Source organism: Passer domesticus, chromosome 10, assembly GCF_036417665.1.
Source record: "Passer domesticus isolate bPasDom1 chromosome 10, bPasDom1.hap1, whole genome shotgun sequence".
Classification (NCBI taxonomy): Eukaryota; Metazoa; Chordata; class Aves; order Passeriformes; family Passeridae; genus Passer; species Passer domesticus.
Window position 1 is genome coordinate 12,597,930 of NC_087483.1, and position 21,069 is coordinate 12,618,998.

The 21,069-nt window shown below is 39.0% G+C and overlaps 1 protein-coding gene across 1 annotated transcript in view; it reads left to right on the forward strand.

Moving 5' to 3' along the window:
- COL3A1 (collagen type III alpha 1 chain) overlaps positions 1-21,069 on the forward strand; it is a 48,670-nt gene that overhangs the window by 13,652 nt on the left and 13,949 nt on the right. The window contains exons 2-25 of the mRNA XM_064433809.1: positions 4,008-4,213; positions 5,587-5,625; positions 6,171-6,287; positions 7,864-7,935; positions 11,100-11,165; positions 11,751-11,804; positions 12,018-12,071; positions 12,822-12,875; positions 13,033-13,086; positions 13,429-13,482; positions 13,958-14,002; positions 14,169-14,222; positions 15,148-15,192; positions 15,912-15,965; positions 16,255-16,353; positions 16,467-16,511; positions 16,629-16,727; positions 17,490-17,543; positions 17,675-17,782; positions 18,947-19,000; positions 19,111-19,209; positions 20,311-20,364; positions 20,714-20,812; positions 20,966-21,019. Coding sequence (XP_064289879.1) covers positions 4,008-4,213; positions 5,587-5,625; positions 6,171-6,287; positions 7,864-7,935; positions 11,100-11,165; positions 11,751-11,804; positions 12,018-12,071; positions 12,822-12,875; positions 13,033-13,086; positions 13,429-13,482; positions 13,958-14,002; positions 14,169-14,222; positions 15,148-15,192; positions 15,912-15,965; positions 16,255-16,353; positions 16,467-16,511; positions 16,629-16,727; positions 17,490-17,543; positions 17,675-17,782; positions 18,947-19,000; positions 19,111-19,209; positions 20,311-20,364; positions 20,714-20,812; positions 20,966-21,019 — 1,733 coding nt within the window. The remainder of the gene's footprint in view (positions 1-4,007; positions 4,214-5,586; positions 5,626-6,170; positions 6,288-7,863; positions 7,936-11,099; positions 11,166-11,750; positions 11,805-12,017; positions 12,072-12,821; positions 12,876-13,032; positions 13,087-13,428; positions 13,483-13,957; positions 14,003-14,168; positions 14,223-15,147; positions 15,193-15,911; positions 15,966-16,254; positions 16,354-16,466; positions 16,512-16,628; positions 16,728-17,489; positions 17,544-17,674; positions 17,783-18,946; positions 19,001-19,110; positions 19,210-20,310; positions 20,365-20,713; positions 20,813-20,965; positions 21,020-21,069) is intronic.

Below are 21,069 nucleotides of genomic sequence, written 5' to 3' on the forward strand. Positions count from 1 at the left end.
ATACTGTTGAGATCCAATGTTTCTTAAATCTCAGGGTAATGAGTATGTTTAGGAATCAATAAGAAAAGCTGGCTAAGGCAAGTATGTGGCTGTTATCCCACAAGTCTAGAAGCAGACAAGTCAGCTTTTTTATAACCTCATTATTCCTACATGTTACTCACCAGTGCTTTAGCACAAATCAGCTTTCCAAAGGATTTTGGAACTAACAGTTAATCTTTATGAGCAATGTAAAATGCATTATGTCATAACATGCTGACACACAGATCTACATCTGAGCACAGAGGGGGTGTCTTTAACACCCTAAGTCTTCCCAGATGTAAGTTTCCTTTGGAAATCTATTTAATACTTTCATTCTGCCAAAGGCCACAGCAGTTTTCATTGCAGCTCTCCCAGCTTATTTCTTAATTCGTTTAACAATGTCCAGAAAGTTAGAAGCAAATATGAATATCATTATAGCCATATGTCTTCACATTTTTGTCTTCTTCCTGTTAAATGATGCCATCTACTGTAGCAAAACTGAATGACAAGCTTGTAAAAATGCAGTGAAATCTCCTTTATTTCCTTATTCATGTAAAATTATCAGTCATTGTGACATATTTTAAATTTCCGTGTTTTTATTGATATTGTTGAATAATACACATCAGGTGAGTGTTCACCATGTGAAAAATTGGGCACTGAGGAAAGACTCTGCTTCTGTCTTGAAAACAGAATCTTTATTAACTAGCAGTGAAAAACAGGGGAAAGGTGGCCTTTTTCTGCTCCTCACTGGAGCTGTCCTCTTTGCTGTAAGGCAGAAAGATTACATCTCTGAAAATAACAAAACAATAAAACAAATCAATGAAAAAGAAGTAAGAATTATGAAAAAGTTGGTATAGGAAGGTTCAAATCCTTGGATATGAATTTCCTAGTAAATAAGGATCTTGTTGTTTTAAACACATAGTTAAAAAAAAAAAAAGTGGTTTTGAAAGGCTGAGAAAGTGATATTGGGAGCTGAAAATCAGAACGTTACAATTAATGAAACATATCTTCTGGGTATAGAAAAGTATGTATGCTATACATCTCTTTATACGTGTATGCAATTAATATAACTGTATATACAAGTGCAAATAGTAACAATATTAGGTTCTTTTAGGTCCATACTATGGTATTTTTATTTAACAAGTATGACTTGCCCTAGAAAAAAGGAATTTCTCCCTTTCCTTATTATAGTTCCAAATGAAAAGAGCATTTTGACCTGTGGAGCTGGTAGGTGCTCAAGGAGAGTGACAGCTGAGTAGAACATTGCTCTGGGTGATGTGGATCTGTGCCCATCCATGCTCTCCAGGGTGCATCCAACCACTCCTTCAGGATGCCTTAGAGGCTCCAACCTCCCCAGCAGCTCTGCTGAGGCTCTGCCTCCCACAGCACACAGCTTTCAAGGGTTTCACATGTCCAACGAGCCACTCTATGATTTGGTTTTTCTCTTGAGTCACTTCAGGGGCTATAAAGATTTCATTCATAATCCTTCACTTCTGCGTTTCAGTCTTCCTGTTTGTCAGGAAACATTTGTCATTAGCCTTGTCAAGACTGGGCAGCCTGTTTTTTCCCTAAGTGCCCAGAGCAAGATCCTGGTTTGTGAAAAGGAGGAAAATGTTTCTTGCAGAAACAGTCAGCACCTAACGAAGCAGAGAATCAGCTTATTTACCTGGGATCCACAGATATGGTTCTGTGGGGTGAGAACTGGGAAGGCAAGAACATTTTTAGAAACTAGCTCTAGCTTGGCAGATTAAGGAAGGAGGTCTAGACCCTATTTGCAGGTGGACATTGTTAGGTCCTTTGAAGCAGCATCCTCTGATGCCATAACCCTGTGACATGTGGGTGTGGTGAAGAGGCTGTCCTGCAAATGAGCCGTTCCTCTCCATCTCTCTTGTGCACAATATGAAGTTTCTAGAGAGGCCCAAAAGGGGCAGAAGAGGAAAATCTGAGTTTCTAAGTGATAGAGAATGTCTGAGGGGAATGAGTTTTCATATGCCATTGGAAGGTTTTCCATGTTAACAATTTTTGTGTTGTCAAAGGAAAGTAAAATACTGGATCCCAGCTTGATATTGGGCAAAGAAAAAAATATTGGCTTGAAAATTTCTGGAAAGGGTTTTTGAAGATTTGTTGTTCTAATCAAGATAGTGGTCCAAATCAACTGAACCACAAGGAGTACCAGCCTTAACAAGTCAATGTTTTCCTTCTTTTCCTTCTTTTGAAATTAAAGTGCAAAAATAACACAAGATGGTGTGCATGGACATGGACAGCCTGTAGTAGGATTGAAACTGGGAAAGTAAACCCTCCTGTCCCATGCAGTGCTCTGCCCCAAGATCTGTATTCTGGCTCTCCCCTCAGGGAGCCAAGATTGTATTCCCCATTGCCCTTCCAGAGCTTGTAGGAGATAATGAATTTCATGGGTGAAATAGAGGAAAATGTCGTGTCAATGTGACCAAGCAAAACCAGCTGAATGAGAAAGTGGGAAGGGAGCAGGGGAAACCTAAGCTCAGTTGAGCACGTGGTAATAAAGAAGGAGACCTGCTCAGGTACAAAATAAAAAGATTTGCAGAAGATGGAAAGGGAAGTTACATGTTATGGGAAAGGTGAAATGCAGAGGAAGCATGAGAAGTGTGCACATTGCCAAAGAACATTGGTGTGGAATGGGAATACACACCCACAAATACAGAGAGGAAGAAAAAAGAAAAAAAGAGATCAGGGTGCTAATGCAGTGGTGGAAAGATAAAAACAGAGATTAAAGATGGAGGGAGGGAAAAAAAAGGGACTACATAACCCATAGGAACAAACTGCAATAAATTTGGACTCAGTCTCATACTAGATAATTGTGGCCATTACAATTTGATGATATTCAGAAATTTCTGCCTGGAGCCAGTGGCAATTTTGATGTCAGAGATTTGAATTACATCTTTTGTCATTTTGTTTTTCTCTTTGAAGGGTGGTGTATAGTAGGTAAATTACCCTCATATTAAAGTTTTAAGAATGATGTAGGCACAAAAATAGCTCTTTCTTCAGAATGTTGTTTTTATAAACTGAATTATTTTTAATTATCCATGAAAGAAAAATCTTATTAAATTATTCATGACATTCAGTGATACTTATGTTTGCAATCTAAGACTTCTAATAACACCTACAAAACTTAAAATGAGCTTGTAAAACTCAAATTAGATGCTCTTAGTGTTATTTTATATTGGGTTCCTAAATGGCCTGGCTTTCTGGATCATGTTTTTCTAAGAAAATACCAACCCAAAATTTAATGTGTCAAGGCAGATTTTGTCAGCCTTTTCATATTTATAGTCTATAACAAGTTTGATCAGTGAAACAGCTGCTGAAGGAATTCACAAAGCCATGAATATTACAGATGAACAATCTTTTTTTTCTGAAAAAAAAGACACTTGTAACATTTGAGCAGGCCAGGTGATACAATAATTGCAAATCATTTGGGCAATTAATGTGAGCGTTCTTTCAGATCTGTCACATACGCTGGCTTTCAAAAAACTCTTTGAAACCCCTTGGTGGCAGCTATTAATGCAAGATGCTGGAGACAGGGGTTGGTGCTGGACAGATGGCTTATTCCACATCCATGTGCAAATGCTCCTGTTGGCACACGGGGCCAGTGGCACTCCAGCAGGAGAGCTTAGGCACGTTTACTCTTTAGCTGCAGCAGAGAATTCGATTGTTAATTAGACAGCAACTCAGTCTGACACTAAAATTACTCAAGGCAGAAGATTATCAGAGATTTAATTGGGCTTTGACTCAGCTCCAGGAGGTTTCCACTGATGTCTGTTTATAAACTCAGAGCAGACTCTGCAATTAATGTAACAGATCCCCCAGTGCCTGAAGAGCAGCATTTAGCCTTTTACTTCACACGTATGAACCAGGAAACCAAACAAACTATCCAACAGCTTTCATGTTACTCATTTGTAATTTGGAAAACACATTTGAAATAATATCCAACACAATTTTGTCTCTCTTTCCAGTCACAGGATGTACCCATCTTGGGCAGGAGTATGCTGACAGGGATGTTTGGAAACCAGAGCCATGCCAAATCTGCGTGTGCGACTCGGGATCTGTTCTCTGCGATGACATCATCTGTGATGATCAGGAGCTGGACTGCCCCAACCCAGAGATCCCTTTTGGAGAGTGCTGTCCAGTCTGTCCACAAACAACAACACCACCTCCAAGAGTAAGTTTATTCTTACTGTTGTTTCTTTGGTCTTGCTGCCTTCTTGATGCATGTGAACCTCAATTCATTTTGGCTTAGATGTTCTTAAATGCTTTTGTTTTCAATGCCACTTTCTAAATTTAGGTAAATACTTAGGATGGACAATGCAGCTGATAACAACAAGTCTTCTAACTCAGTTTTGTGTAAACAGGCACCAAAATAGTAGAAAGGGACAGAGAGCAGCAACTAGGCATTACATTTTTCATTTTATGGAAAAGCATAGGAATAATGCAAACACCTTATTTTTTACGTCATACTCAATCCATATCCATTAAAATAATGCCAACACAGAGTCAAAGAAAATTAGAGAACTTTCATAGCATCTCTGAGTCTGCATTTCTTATCAACTCAGTTCTACGTCATCACAGAGTGAATTTCCTTTTGCAGGCTTATTTCTGACTTCATTCCCTGTAAGAGAAAGGTGATTATACTGTACATACCTAATTTATCACCATCTTTTTATAGTCACCAACATTGTACAAACCAGTTGCAGCAACTTAGCCTCAGGAAAATCAAGACTGTTAGTACATGCCAAGCAACCTGCCTAAGTCTTCCAGTGAGTGAGCCAGCTATACTGAGCTGTCAGCTTATCTGTACATTTCACCAGTGTTAAAGATCTGTGAGGTTCTGGTAAAGTACCCAGGTTGCCACAGACACATTAAAAATCCTGACCAAACTCCTACATCAAAGAGAGAGGCTGGGGGAAGAATTCACATGTTCTTCATTATCAGGAACCTCAGAGTTTATAAACACAAGAGAGGGAGGTGTATTTAAAATCTCCAGGAGATTGGTCAGGCCACTGGAAGCTGTCCTGATGACCTTGGGTGGTGTATAGGGAAATGCCATCTTGAAAGATTCAAGATCATTTTAGCTGAATATTCTTTGCTACTGAAGGTAGCAGCTGAACACAAAAATTGAAAATCCAGATAGTAACATGTAACTGAACTATTAATTGAAAAAATAAATAAATTGTAGTAGATATGAGAATTTAAAATTAGTTCATTTTAGCTCATTAGCCCAAGGACACAAGAAAACTGTCACAGCATTCCACAGTGGAATTCTGTCCCCATCGCACTCAATGGCAAAGCTGTACTGACTTCATTAGTGCCATTCTTTTGCCTCTAAGATAGGTGTAATTCTATGAATGATCCAAGCAATAGTAGATTGACTGACCATAAAACCTACAGCTTTTAAATATACTGAATAAGCATTAATGGAATTCATGTGAGAAAACGATATCAAATGTTTAAGCATTTTGCTCTTATGTGTGCAATTTGTTTGTTTTATTTTGATTCTGTTTTTTTATTTAATTACCTTTATTATTTTTTTTTTAGACTCCTGGAGTAGTCAGCCGAGGCCCCAAGGGAGACCCTGTAAGTGCAGTTTTGGTTTTTTTTTCCCTTAAGGACCCCATACTTCTAGTGCTGTATATCCCCTTCAAGCTGCCAAGATATCCTGCTTTCATTGATGTCTGAACTGTCTGCAGCAAGACTGTACTATATAGTTGTTTTGAAGTAGAACTTTAGTTTCAACAACACTCTCAAAAATTTAAACTGAAAGAATGCAGAGTTTAGACCAAACTGTAACACATTTGTTACGTTTTATTTCTTTACAGGAGGAGGAAAAAAAATCTTTAAGACTCTACTAGCAGAAATAATTTCAGGTTCAGGAACTGAACTGCTAAATATTTCTGATGTGTTTGATTATATATGAGTTGTAATAAGGTTCCATTAGCCAGGTGTTTCCTTGTGGGAATTTTGTCTGTGTTCCCTGAATGTTTGGTTGTGGCCTTGTAGAGGAGAGGTTTCCCACCCCAGACACACAGCCTTGGTTACAAATGGAAAGGTTTGTCCCTCAATGTCCTTGCAGTTGGAGGAAAGTGACAACACCTGTATCTGCTCTGTTTGTGTCTTTGCAGGGTTCTCCTGGAGTTCCAGGCAGAAATGGTCCCCCTGGCCCACCAGGACAGCCAGGGAGCCCTGGAGCTCCTGGTCCCCCTGGAATCTGCCAGTCGTGTCCCAGTATAAGCGGAGGTGTAAGTCATTGTTATCTTCAGCTTCTACCTTGGTGCTCATAGCCATGCAAAGCAATGCTGTAGGCACCTGTCCCTTACACCTTCCCAGGTGCTTTGCTTTCTGTGGCATCCATCCCATTTGTGCCTTTGGAAAACAGAGCTGGGTGGTAGGTGGGAGTTTGCTGTTGTTTTGGGGGTTTGTCCATAAAATTTCTCTGGAGTGCAATCAAATCTCTGCCTCACCTTATTTTTTAAAACTTTTGGGGGCAGATATGCTGAAGGACTCTGGTAACTCAGAAATAATCAGATCACAAACAGTGTGACGGAGGATTTCCCCATAAGCTTAATTGTTCTGGAAGTCTCCTACTTTACTGTATTTCATCAATTCATGTTTAATAACAGAACATTCCAAGGAGACTAGACTGAAGCATTGCTCCTCTGCTGGCAGGGAAGTGCCATGCAAGTACTATTTGTCATGTCTTTGTTTCTGGCTCACTGAATGCTCACTGAAGTCACTTCAGAAGAGCTGGGCACATCCAGCAAGAAGCTGATTGTAACTGAACTTTATTAGCACTGAGCCCCAGGCAGTGCTTTGTTACAGGGTGACTTTGTCATCCATGCATGTCACCAAGCCCAGGTTTACAAGATGGGATTTCTTTAGCACAAAGCTGATAAAAATTGTATGTTAAAACAATTGCTACTTTTGAATACACTGATTATAACTTCCATATATGCTTCCCACTCCTAGGTAAGCCAGGAAGTGAGGAAAGATGTGTTGTTTTTATTTAATCCTGAAAGGGATTGCCTCTGCAGGACTGAGCTGTTGGTCAGTTTACCAGTCCCAGTGGCCACCTGTGACACTGGTTTGGGGTTTGGAGAGGCAAACACAGGAGAGGAAAACAGGCTGAATTATCCTCCCATTCCAACCCTGTATCAAAGATGTGGTGTTGGATCTTGACAGGAAGATCAGGAACACAGGACTCCTACACCTGGTTAGTGCAGGAGCTGGATCCACGGTGCTTTGGGGGAACAGCACAAGTTCAGCCCTTCCTGCTCAACCACCTGTGGGCCAATAAGGCATCACTGCACTAATGCCACATCATTTGACTGTCTGCTCATGTGAAATGAGTCATTCGTTAGGCACAGGTAAAAGAAATCAGGAAAATGATGATAATAAACAGCTGTGCTCTTTAGTGCAACAGAAAATATTTCATCAACTTCCTTGAGTGAGAGCTAGGTCCAACAGAAAAGAGACAGAGAAAACGGGGAAAGAAGCTAAGAAGGAGTCAAGCCAGAGTAAAAGGAGAGAGAAAGGTAAATTTGTGGTTCAGCTGAGACCCAGCTGTCAGGAAGAAAAATGGATGTGCCCAGCCTAGGCAGCTAATGTCACCACGACCTCAGAAGGAAGACACTGGCCGGGCTTCTCTTATGTAAATATATGGCAGCTATAGGTCAAGCTAATACTGCTCAGATACAAATTAGTTATTTTCATGCATTTGCTGTACCACTGTAAAAAAATACTTATTTGGTTTGTAGCAATCACAATTTTTTTTTTCTTTTTTTTTTCCTCTCTCTTTTTTCTTTATTTCTTTTATAGAGTTTTTCTCCACAGTATGACTCCTATGATGTGAAGGCTGGTGGAGCTGGTATCGGGTACCCACAACCCATTGTAAGATGATAAAGCTTTTTTTCTGCCCTCTCTTCTTTTTAAAGAGCACATTTTCTGCTCATAGATTATACCTTGGGTGTGTATGTATTCTGATTTTAATCTAGCAATATATAAGTTTTCATTTCAATATTGCCTGCAAGTTGAAAAGGCACCAGTTTGTTCAGCAACACTATTCTAGAAAGTAGCTATAGATCATCTAGATGTTTTTATTTTTTGCTTTCTTTCTTCAGTTTCTTACCTTACTTTTCCTGATCTCTGTCTATGATTCACCTTCTTACACTACCTAAACATTTTTCCCTTTCTGTTTCATCTACATTCCTCATTTATCTGCTTGATATTCTCCCACTAATTTCCTCCCTTCCTTCCAGCAATTTTTACTTCTTCCACTGCCTTTAATCTTCCTTCACCCACTCAGTGAAATTTGTCTTTACTGAGTATGATATTCCACACGTGCTAACTTTTCCACAATTCAAACTTGCCTGATAACAAGTGAGTAAACCCTTCTTATAAACTTTGTTAATTCCAAAACTCAAAATATTTTCTTTTTTTCTTTTTACAATTACCATTATTTTACCCACAGCTACTCGGACTGTGTACTAAGGGTGCTGTATTTGCCTGCTAGACCTGGTCCAAGATTTTCAGATTTTTAAGAGAAAAAAAGCATGGACTGCCTCAAAGAGTTGTACCTGAGCTATGCTTCATGTGTAATATAAATCTGAATGTTGCACCTCATGATTCTCCTTCTAGGCACTGGGATTTAGAGATATTCCACATGAAGTGTTCTTGATTCAGGCAACCTGCTACTTGGGGGTGTGGTGAATTGCTGCTACTGGAAATTGGCTGTGCTTCATTAAGCATAATCACTATTTTCAGCCCAATTCTGCATAACATGGTTTGGGTATCACACCTTGTAGCATAGTAAGGCAGTTCCAAGAAAATGGAGGGAGGAGAGGAATTCCATTCAATCATCTTGTGAAATAAGGTTTACTAATCACAACAGCTCTTTTTCCTGAAATATAGCCATCATTTTCTCACATTTATTTTAATCTATTTCTACCTCTTTCATTTGCTAATATGATCATGCATGCATTTTTCTTCAACCATCCACTTTTGTCCTTGTTTATTCATTGATTCATATTCACTCCTCACAGTTTTCACCCACAGCTGTCATACCATCTACAGTCTGCTGCTTGGTGTCTCAATTTCGGGTGTGCTGAACCAGGCAGATAACAGAGGCACCTTCAGCTAACAACTCTGGTTAACTCCTCTCTGTTTTGGCTTTTTCCCTGGAAGTGATTAGTGATTTCTTGTGCTCTGACTCCTGGATTTGGGTTAAAAAAAACCCCACCAAACTACTTTATTGAGCGCCCTAGAACATCTTCAGGGTTGCCTGTATATTTTCAGGTCCTAAGGGCTTTTATATTGCATCACAGCATACATGACCTCAAAGTAAGTGCCAGCAGTTGCAGGCAGATGTGGCTGAAATTACTAAATAGCATTTATAATTTTCATTACATAGACCAATTTCTTTATTATTTTATAAATTCTTCAAATTGAATTTAAATACTCCAAATTAATAAATATACAAACTTAAATAATTTGGAATATTAACAAAACAGTAAAATACAGTATCAATATTGGCTGTGTGTGGTTACCATGCCTGGTATTTCCTCAATCACACATCTCTCCACTGCTGCATTCACTCCCATGGCTTTACACCACTTGTAGACTGGTTTTGTGCTTTACATCACAGTTCCTCTTCACTTGCCCATGTAACATCCACGTATTGTCTTTGTCTCTTTCCACCAGTGCACATTCTCTAACTGGAGGATGCTCATCTGTTCAGAATCTGGAGATTCTAGCAGCAAGCACACCCTAACTATCAGTTTATATCCTCAGTGTGTAACTTGAAAAAGATTATATTTCATTTGTTTATAGCCATACAATTGATTGATTGTTATTGATGAGTTCATGGCTTTGATCCTGGTTGGATCTATAGTTCCTTTATACCAAATGTGTTCTAACAATTAACAGGGACTGCCCATTGTATTCACATATCAGAGGCAGCCCCATTTCCCAAACCCTCACAGCTCTGCCTCTTGCTGTACTTCTCTCCTAGAAAATAGCAAATATTAAAATATCTCTGTTTTTTAGTCAAAAGACAACTGTGAACTACTATTATTTATTTTTGTAATATAGTAGGGTACTGTCCTATATATGCTAGTTTATCAGTAATACTGATAATCTTGTATTATGAAAATTCAGTTGATAAAATTGTAATACATTACTTTTTCTGACTCAATATGACAATATCCCATGAAACACATTCCATGCAATATTAACTATGGAATATTCTGCCAGTACTGCAGCACACAGTGATCCTCATATCATCCATATATGTGATTCTGCTGGCTGTAGGACACGCATGAAGAGTTTATTTTTAAAAAAGTTTTCTTTTAAAGAACCCCCTATGGCTGCAGTAGATCACTGTGCTAACTTATGTTTTCTGTTCTGCAGTATCAAATGCTTTTGTGGCTGTTGCTACAAGAAGTAGAAATATTGAGGTTTTGATTAGTCCAGACCTCATTTTTTTCTTATGGCTTAGTACTGTTGAAGTTCAGAAAATGTTTCACTGGTGAAAATGTTTGCCTTGCTGACTACAGAAAAACTATGGCCTTAATTCAGTGTATCTCTAGGTCATGAGGAGTCTAATGTTGGGCTAATTAAGCTCAGTTACATGGAAGAGAAGCTGACACTCATTTTCCCTATCTAACAAATTCAGTTGTACTTTCTATTCTTCCCCTTCAGGCAGCTGAAAAGCAGGGTTCTGAACATCCCCCTGGGGTCTAGAAAAGGGCAGTAGTGACTCAAAAATGAAAAGCTGCAGCTCTGAAAACACCTTTGGGAGTATTTTAGCCAAGCATGCAAGGAGCAACCCAGTGAAGCCTTTTCTGAAGGGACAACTAGAAAATGTATTTCTTCGACACTGTGTGAATATACTGCTGCTCCCTTTTTACTGCACCAAGTGCAGGTCACTGAGGATTTTTCTCTGAACAAATTATGTAAAAGTTTATTTCACAGTTATTCATGGCTATTGCAGCTATATTAAGCTTCATAGCTATATTACATTAATGTAACTACTGTTTTCTTAATCTATGCTGTAGAGTGGCTTTCCAGGACCCCCTGGCCCCAGTGGCCCCCCTGGCCCACCTGGTCATGCAGGTCCCCCTGTAAGTAACATTAATCTTCTCATAATCATCTTGTATTCTTTTATATGAGCTCCTCCTTTTCCCTGTCATAAATATTAAGCACCTTTTCAACTGATAAAACTGGATACTATGCTGAAGAATTTTATGCATAAATGTCATCTTGGGCTGTACCATCACCAAGACTCAAGAGCTGAGGTCAATATATTGTGCTGGCTTAAATCTTTGTGTACACCTTGAGATTTCTGCAAGTCCATGGGGTGTCAGTCAACATTATTTGAAGACATGGCACTGCCTGACATCCTATTGACACTCCCAAATGTCTATCCTTACAAAAAATTAACAGGAGGTAAAGGAAAGTGGGATACACATTCAGTGAACACACCAAGGGTCTGAGTTTTTCAACATCCATCTCCTTTTAGAGGAGCAGGTTAATTCTGTTTTCATGGAGGCATGTTCTACCTGTTTCTGGTAATTTCACCTTTGGTCACTTGTTGACTGATCTGACTGTATTTTTCTTGACAATTACAAGATTATAAAATATAACTGCACCATGGAATGGTGCATGTAGCTGCTCACATCTTGACTGAGTTTTTTGCTGCATTCCAGGGCTCTGCTGGATACCAGGGCTCCCCTGGAGAACCAGGACAACCTGGCCCTCCCGTATGTACCCATTCAGTATCGCTGTGTATGCTAAAGACATAACCTTAAAAGCATGAATTTCCTCTGCAGTGCATGGAAATTTTGCAGTTTATCCTCTTTGTTTATTACAATGCATGTCAAATGTACAAATATTTATGATGCCTAATGCATTTTTAGCTTGAAAAAGACTTAATATTTTTATTATTGTAGTTAATAATAATTACTTTTCTACAGGGACCTCCAGGTCCTGTTGGAATGATAGGCCCAGTTGGTCCACCAGGAAAAGATGTAAGTTCACTATTATTCATCCCATTATTAATAAATAGGAAGAAAAAAGTTCATTAAGTTGCAAGACAACAGTGGGCATTGATATTATTACGTTTTAATTTTTAACATCTCCCTATTTCTCCATTTGAAAACATGACTTTGAGAAAGTAAATTTAGTTTACATAAGGTCTAATTGTCCATTCCTTTAAAGGTTCAATTTTAGCAGGCAATTTGATTGATTAAAAAAAAAAAAAAAACACAAAAGCAAAACACATAAGCATGAAACATGTTATTTATTTGGTGCAAAATAAATTAGCAGTTATAAAGAAAATCAAACAGTAGTGGTAGCTTTCTGCTCCCTTGAAATCTTACTATGGGACTTAGAGCCATTGACACCATTGTCTCTGGTATAGCTGGGAGTCCTGAACAGGTGGAGTACCAGCCAAGGTGCAAACATACATCTTGTGTCCTTTTTGAGTGTTTTACTAAGAAGTATAAGTTTTCTGGGATCATCTCTTGCTAAAGGTTATCTTGAAGTAACTTAGAAATCAACTAGAATCTTGTTAAAGGCTGAGTTTATAAATCCTGGCAGTTGTTTTCCAGAAGGCAGTGACAGAGTGAACTGTCACCCTGAGAGGATTTGCAAGACCACCACAGTCTTTGGTGGAAGTTTCCCCTGCTTATTCCAACTCACCTTCTTCTGCCACAACTGGTGCCTTGCCAGTAAGTCAAGCAATAACAAAACACGAAAAAAAATTTTTCTTTCAACAGGGAGAACCAGGAAGACCAGGCAGGAATGGAGATCGTGGAATCCCTGGATTACCGGTATGGAAAATCTCCTAATAACAATGCTCTTCTAATCATAGGTTTTGTTTTCCCATATCAAGTTAGTCAAGTGAACATGACATACAGTGAACAATGGCTTGTGTTCTTCATACAATAAGTACATGACTTATTAATCTTTCTATATTTATGTGTTTAGGGTCACAAAGGACACCCTGGAATGCCTGGGATGCCTGGGATGAAAGGCCAACGAGTAAGTATTGAGTATGTTGATTATAACTGAGTCTGTTACTCTCCTTGAATGATGGTGTTGCAGAGTTGTGATCTTCCAGTCATCATTTCCAAGACTGAATCACAGAATTAAAGTTAATTTCTGCACAACGTCATCTGAACTTCCATAACAAAGATTCAAGTTTTTTCTGGTTGCCTCAGTTGCAGAGCTCCATCACTAATGCCAAAAAGGGTTCCAACAGCTGATAGCACTCATTATTGAAAATATGTCTCTTTTGGGGGCTTAATATTTTGCCAAGAGGAATCAAGTTTTCCAGAATGCAGGAGGAATACAATTCACAGATATGGTTTTACTTTCCCACAGGGTTTTGATGGAAAAGATGGTGCCAAAGGTGACAGTGGTGCTCCTGGTCCAAAGGTAAAAATCTAGAGTGTCATCTTTCTAAATAGGTAATGACCCCATTATTTGTTGTATATCTGTCCTTTGCATCTTAAACAATTATAAAAATATAATAAGCATTAAAGAAATCCATTTAATACCTCCATGAAAAGAATACAAACCATTCCAAAGGAGTTAGACATTCATGTCCCAGTTTTCCAGCCATAATAAACATGGGATACCAAAATGAAGAGACAAGCCTTGGTCATCTGACTTTCCTGCATAGTATTTTGAAAGCTTTTGTGGTTGAGTCTTTTGAGTCTTTCTAATTTTTATTTCCTGTTTAATTTTTGATTTGACACTTGTTTACACTTCTCAGAACTCAGTTCATGCTAAGGACACTCAGCGCCCCACAGAAAGGATAGCAAATTGGGCTTTTTTCTGTGTCTCTTTCCCTTGAATAAACCAAAAAATGTTCTCACCAAAGTTCATTGGTTTTTTTTCTCTGTAACAGGGTGAAACTGGTCTTCCTGGAGTAAATGGAGCACCAGGCCAACCGGTAAATATGTGCATCCTGGAGTGTTTAAATGTTAGCTGAGTTGATCCTTTTAATTTTAATTACCACATACAGTGGACCATAGTGAGTTATACAAATAAGAGCAATGTCTCTTTGCTCAGCCATCTGATTTTAGAAGCCATTTAATTCATTTTTACATGTTTTCTAGGGACCAAGAGGTCCAGCTGGAGAAAGAGGAAGACCTGGGAATCCCGGTGGCCCTGTAAGTAATTGCAGACATTGTTCTTATCCAGAGGCAGCACATACTTGGATTCAATACGTTGAGAATCCCCTACTTCCTTAAAGCAGTTGTAATGCAAAGGAGTAAAAAACTATATAGCATTTGAAAAAAAAGTCACATGAAAACTTTTCAGTCCCCAATTAAAAATGTAACACTTCTAACCCACAACATGTTCACCATTTCACTTTTTGAAATTAGTAGATTGCACATTGAGGAAGAGCTAGTGTTTCAGCATAAGCTCAGGTTTGGCAAAGAGAAGCAGGGAGGAGTGGAAGCAAAGAGTGGCTGGGGACGGTAGAGAGAGGGGAAAAAATGCAATCTCAGAAGTAACTTGTGGGAAATGATAAAATTCCCCTTTGACAGGTTAGAGGGTACATCCCTTGCTCTGAAGGAATTCTTAGTTCATAGCATTCAACACAACCAGCAAAGCAGTTTACAGCCAGCCCCTTGTTTGTGCAGACACTGCATAACCTGAGCAGAGGGTCTGGTCTAATATGGCTACAAGACAGGCAGCAGGGTTTAAGTCATCAGTGTTCATCAGGTTTTTGGAGTGAAATTTAGCTTTTTATGTGAATCAGAAGTAACTGTTACTTTGAAGTACACATCTACTGCAATCTTCCTTATTCACACGTGAATGTAGCTGTTATTTCCTTAAGAAATTTAACAGGAATGTATTTTTACATCTTCCTGCCACAGTGCAAGTCACGTAAAGTGTTGGATATTCCTTCACAAAATATTTAATTAATTATTACTTTGGAATGTCTCATTTAAGGAATCCTTGGGTCTTAGTCAAATAAGTGGGAAAGAACAGACCCAAAAATACGGTCTCTGTGTCATGGACACGAAAGGATGTGGGTTCTGTGTCCAAAGTAGTGCTCTGTATCTAATACTTCTCTTCTTTCTGTAGGGTGCCCATGGCAAAGATGGATCTCCAGGAGCAGCAGGTCCACCTGTAAGGCAACTTTGACTTTCAGTATTTGTGTTGTTTTAGTCTAATTACTTCTGGCTGATGTTCTGCAGTACCAACAAACCCAAAATTGGGTTTATTCAAGAATGAGCATTATATTTAATTGTGTTGCAATTGTGTATATTTCATTGTGTTAGTTAATATACTTAAAGGACACAGGGCAATAGGAGAGTTTTAACACTAAATCAGGAAATGCAAAAATCCGAACCCAGATTATTCTCAGATAACTACAGATGGATGGAATTGCTACTCTTTATGAAGATCAAATTTTGAATGATCTTATCAAATAAATTATTCAGCTGTCTGGAGTTGGCAAATATTTTTCTTTCCTATCTGCCTAGAAACCCGAGCATGTCCACTTGTGTGTATAACAGCTGTATTGGCTTTCTTTTCTCCTTTTTGTATAATTAGAAAAAATTTTGAAAGTTTTTTATAACTTAATCTCCCTAATGATAGATTTCATGTTTTAAAATTTAAAACACAGAAATTCAGCTGAACATGTAAAAGTCAGGGTAACTAAGATGTAGGTGTGATATTTTAGGACTAGCCAAATCTCATCTTTTACAGCATGATTTATATTTGCTATTTTCCAGGTGTTTCCTTACTCAGAGAAAAATCCCATAATCAGACTCCCTTTTTTAACTTACGATTAATTCCATATGGCTTTTACCTTTTGCATTAATAGTATTTCTTTCACTTTTAAGGGTCCCCCAGGTCCCCCTGGAACTGCAGGATTTCCAGGCTCTCCAGGTTTTAAGGTATTCAACTAAAGACACATAACTACATGGGATTTGGTCCTTTCTCTAGTTACACAGCTGATGTCACTCTACATCATTATTTTATGAGCCCTCCTTTTCCTGGCTGCTATTACACTCTTTGCAAGCCTAGAACACATGTGCTATATGCAGCATGAGACAAACCCAGTCCTCATCACCTTCATAAATGATCACAGCAAACCACTGAGTGGTAGAAACTATTTAATGCTGATTGCCCTGGAGATGACTAAAATGCCTTCATTTTCTCATTTTACTGGGTTTTTTTCCCTAGGGTGAAGCTGGTCCTCCTGGTCCTGCTGGTGTTAGTGGTAGTCCTGGAGAGAGGGGAGAACCTGGTCCTCAGGGTAATGCTGGGCCACCGGGGCCTCAGGTACATCAATAACACTTGGGACCTGAGAGGTGCTGTGTCACCTGCTCTTCACAGAGCTCTTTGTTCTGGTCCTGGGTTAGCAACACTGGTTACTGAGATATTTATTTTTCCAGGGCCCTCCTGGAAGAGCTGGAAGCCCTGGCAACAAGGGTGAAATGGTGAGTACTTTCCACATCTCTGCCTCTTCTGCACTCTGTTTGTGAGGGTCACTGGACTGGGGAGAGTCCATCAATGCTCCTCTCTCTTCATCTCTGTCTGTTGTTCTCTCTCTGCAGGGACCTTCTGGTATTCCTGGTGCTCCTGGTCTGCCAGGAGGCCGTGGTCTTCCAGGCCCTCCAGGAGCAAGTGGAAACCCTGGGGCAAAAGGCAGTCCGGTGAGTTACTAATGGTACTTACACTGGTTGTACCAACAAATAGAGTGGAAGCCTGATACCATTAAAAAATACCATTGATCTTCTCCTACTCACTAGAAATAGTCTAATAAATTATTCTATAATGAAAATAGGCTCTTTTTTTAATAAGCATATAGCATATTTTGTTTCATACATATAGGTATTGCTATATAAAGATTATATATAAATATGGTGATAATACCTAATTGCTTTCCTAAATTATCTACCAATTCAGATACAGCAAAGATACTGCTTGTATAAATTTGCTACATCAGACAAAATCTGTTGTTTTGCAATCTTATTTTTACTGGTTTTAATTCCCAAGGGCTGAGTCCACAGTCCACTAAACCCCATGAGTTGTACCTGGTCTTTCACTGTCACTTACCCCAGCAGGCCCTTTCCTTACAGCCTTACACCACATGTAGCTCTTTGTCAGAGAAAATATTCGGGGGCTTTCAACAAACGACTCAATGATGTCTGAAATAGCTCAGGAACAGACATCAAATTTTACTCAATGGTTTTTAAGATTCTATCACTTCTTTACTGCATTTTTAAGGAGCCCCATGGCTTCTACTTACAGGTTCAGCCAGTGCATGCTGATTCCTTTGCAGAATAATTAATAAAAATAAAGGAGTCAATAATTTGAAATATTATGTCTACTTCCTAGTATTTCAGTACGTCTAGTAGCTCCAGAATGATGCCCAGCTGCAACCCATAATTTTAATGGGATTTTGTACTTTTTAGGGAGACCCTGGTAAGGATGGTGCAAAAGGAGAGCCAGGCCCAAAAGGCGAGCGCGTAAGTGACTTCAAAATGTGTCCAGAGACTTCTTTCAAGGAAGTCTGAACCCTGAATCTTTCCCTGCAAAACATGTTTGGTTTTTTGGAGACTTCTAACTCACTGATGTGCTTGGTTTCTGTTGTTGGCAGGGTGAAAATGGCACCCCAGGTGCTCCTGGGCCTCCTGGTGAGGAAGGGAAAAGAGGCGCGAACGGAGAACCCGGGCAGAACGGAGTACCTGGTACCCCTGGAGAAAGGGTGAGCTGTGGTACATGGCCTTTTGAGCCAAGAGAGAGACAGAAAATTCTGAAGTTCAAAACACTTCCTAGAGAAATTTGGCTCCATACACCTTCTCAGCATATTCTAGATATGAAACTGGGTTACAAAACTGGGGAGAATTCTTTTCTAGTTTCTCCTCTGAATTGCAGCTCTTGGATCTGTCTCAGTTGGAAAAAAATTAATTTCTTTCAGTTTTTGATATAGAAGAAGCAGTGGTCTTATATATCTGGAAGTTTTACCAAAAGATTTTTGCTGAGAAGCAATCATAAACCATGAGAACTACAAGGGGAACAAATAATCAAAATTTCAAAATTACATCTCAGTTAACAAAAATAAACAATCAAAAGAATTTCTGTTCTGGAAAGTGAAATTAATGTAAATTCTTCTACATTCAAGATATGTCTTTATGTCAACATCTCTATTGTTAATACGTCTTCAATATCAATAACCACAATATTGCCAGGATGTCATCTATGTTATAATATTTCAACTAGAAACAGGCTTATTGGCTAGTATATTAAATAATTTTCCAAAAATGTAATAATTCTCACAGAGAAATCAACAAATTGTTTTATTCAACAAAATAAATAGCAACATCATTACAAATTTTAGATTTCTGTTCCCATCAGAAAGGCAATTGTGCTGATCTATTTGTAAGTCCTAATTTAATAATTGATTGCAATATTTGCTGTGGCTATGAGGAAACCAAAGACGCATAATGAACTAATTAATCACACTAAACATATAAAGGGGTCTGCAAAATGAAATTTATAATTCAAATTTCTTTTAAAAAGATAGTAGCAAATAAATATTAAAATAGCAGAGCTCTTCTCAGTATTGAATTAGAGGAAAATAATTGTCAATACTGAAAGTGATTTTTGTTTTTTGTAGTACTTTAGAAAACTCAAAAGTAGTGATGAAGGGCTAGTTAAAAATAGAGTGAGACAGGGTATAATTTCAACAGGAATGCTACAATCAAAGGCAAAATAGTCTGCAGTCCTTCTTACTACAGTGAATTTCCACTTTTTTCCCCCATTAATTTTCATAATGATAAGTCTAATGGTAGATAGTTTAGAAGAAAACCCAGTTGCTATTACCTGTGTCATACTGCCCGTGATCCATAGTTTGTTTTTTGTCCGGCAGGGTTCCCCTGGCTTCCGTGGCTTACCCGGTAGCAATGGACTTCCAGGCGAAAAGGTACAAATCCTCCTCCAAGAGAGTACTCCAAACTCTTGGAGAATCCATGGACAATTCCAGATTCAGTAGGATGCTGATTCCCTGCTGTGACTCTCCACATCTCTTCCCAGGGTCCTGCAGGTGAGCGTGGCAGCCCAGGTCCCCCTGGCCCCAGCGGACCTGCAGGAGAGCGCGGACAAGACGGAGGCCCAGGTCTTCCTGGAATGAGAGTAAGACAGGACATCTCTGAGAAAATGGGATAACCTCTGTTAGTGATCACTCATCTGAGCTGATGTGATAGACAAGTCCAACCAGAAATCCTTTCTAGGAGTTGCTTTAGGCAGTAGTAGCATCCATTCCTGGTGGGACAGGTAATGGAACAGAGTCACAGGGCATTCCCAGGACACTGCCACAATGGAGTCAGGAGGCTTTGGGAGGCTCCCAGAACATGCCAGGCCCTGCCATGGGAAATGCCTCTAATATGAGTTAGCATTGGGTGATTTTCTGCATTAGCTCTATATATTTCAGCAAATTCTAACATTAGGTATTTAAGGATTTTATTCAAATATGTTTATATTTCAGTTATTATGTAAATAGACTTAAACATTTAAATAATTAAATTAGAAATTAATTTAAGTATTTCAGTATACATGAGTATTATATTTATTGCTTATTTGTAATTAATGCAAATAAGCTGTTGGTCAGTTTTTTACAGTACGTGTCAGTAAAATTTCAAGGGTTGGCCTATTGTGTAGACAACATCTAAGTTGGATGTTCTAAGTTCTACATGGAAAAACATTCTGGTAGCTCTACTAAGAATTAACAACTCCTAACAACAAATATATTGACATTCAAAAGCCCAGCTGCAGGTCTCTAAGAGCCAAACAACATTTTAGTGGCAAGGAAAGTGAACTATTTAAAATACAACAAAAATAATATTTAGAAATTTCAACAAGTTAAAAAAGTGTTGCACATTGTGTTGCTTTCAGGTAGAGGTGTGCAGTCAGAATTGTTGAATTCCTTTTTTTCCATCTAAATATAGTTTTCTTCCCACATAATGAAAGGAAATTGTTGTTCTAGTTGATTAATGTCTGGTGTCTTGCTTATATACAACTCTCAGGAAAAAAAAAAACAAAAAACATTGGCAAATTTGTTTGCTTTCTTCAATTTTCTCCCTTCATGGGCTGAGGGAAATGGGAAGAATTTTATTTTTTATTAAAGAGGATGATAACATGCAATAGTTTTTATATATTTATATTCATTAATTGAAACTTGATTATGTACATTCTAAACTGAAGTATAACACTCTTTTTTTTCCCTTCAATTTGCAGGGCTTGCCCGGAATTCCAGGAAGCCCTGGAAGCGATGGGAAGCCTGGCCCTCCCGTACGTACATTGTGCAAATATTTTATCCCAGTCCCCCTGCTGACCCAACCCTACCCTCATCCCACAGTGTCCACATGACAGGTTGTTATCACAGCTAGGTTAATTCCCTCCTCTCTGCTCGATTTAACTTCCAGAGCACTTTTCATGCTGCATCATTGTGAGAGCAGCCTGCAAGCTCTGTCATTTGGTACTGTGCAAAATACAGAGCAGATAGGCCACAGCTGCAGCACAAAACACATCACGAGTTTTGAACAGTGTCTTCCCCTCACTCAGTGTTGAATGAGTCCTGGGAATTGCTTTATTTCACCTCACAGATGTCATGTCTTGCTTTCCTTTTTGCTTATCCCAGGGCAATCAGGGTGAGTCTGGACGCTCTGGCCCTCCCGGCCCTCCAGGCCCACGTGGCCAGCCAGGTGTGATGGGTTTCCCTGGTCCTAAGGGCAATGAGGTGAGTGGGATTTCTCCTCTTCTGTGCTGATGCCTGATGAGTCAAATGTTAAACTAAATTGTTCCATAGTGAGGCTATCTCACGCTCCTGCTTTAGACAGTTGTCCACTGACCAGAAACAAGTATTTCAAATGTAGTCTTTCTTTTTTGTAAGGGTGCACCAGGCAAGAATGGAGAAAGAGGCCCTGGCGGACCACCTGGACCACCTGTAAGTTTTGCTAATATTTTGTTTAGTAATGACACAATATTAACAATAAC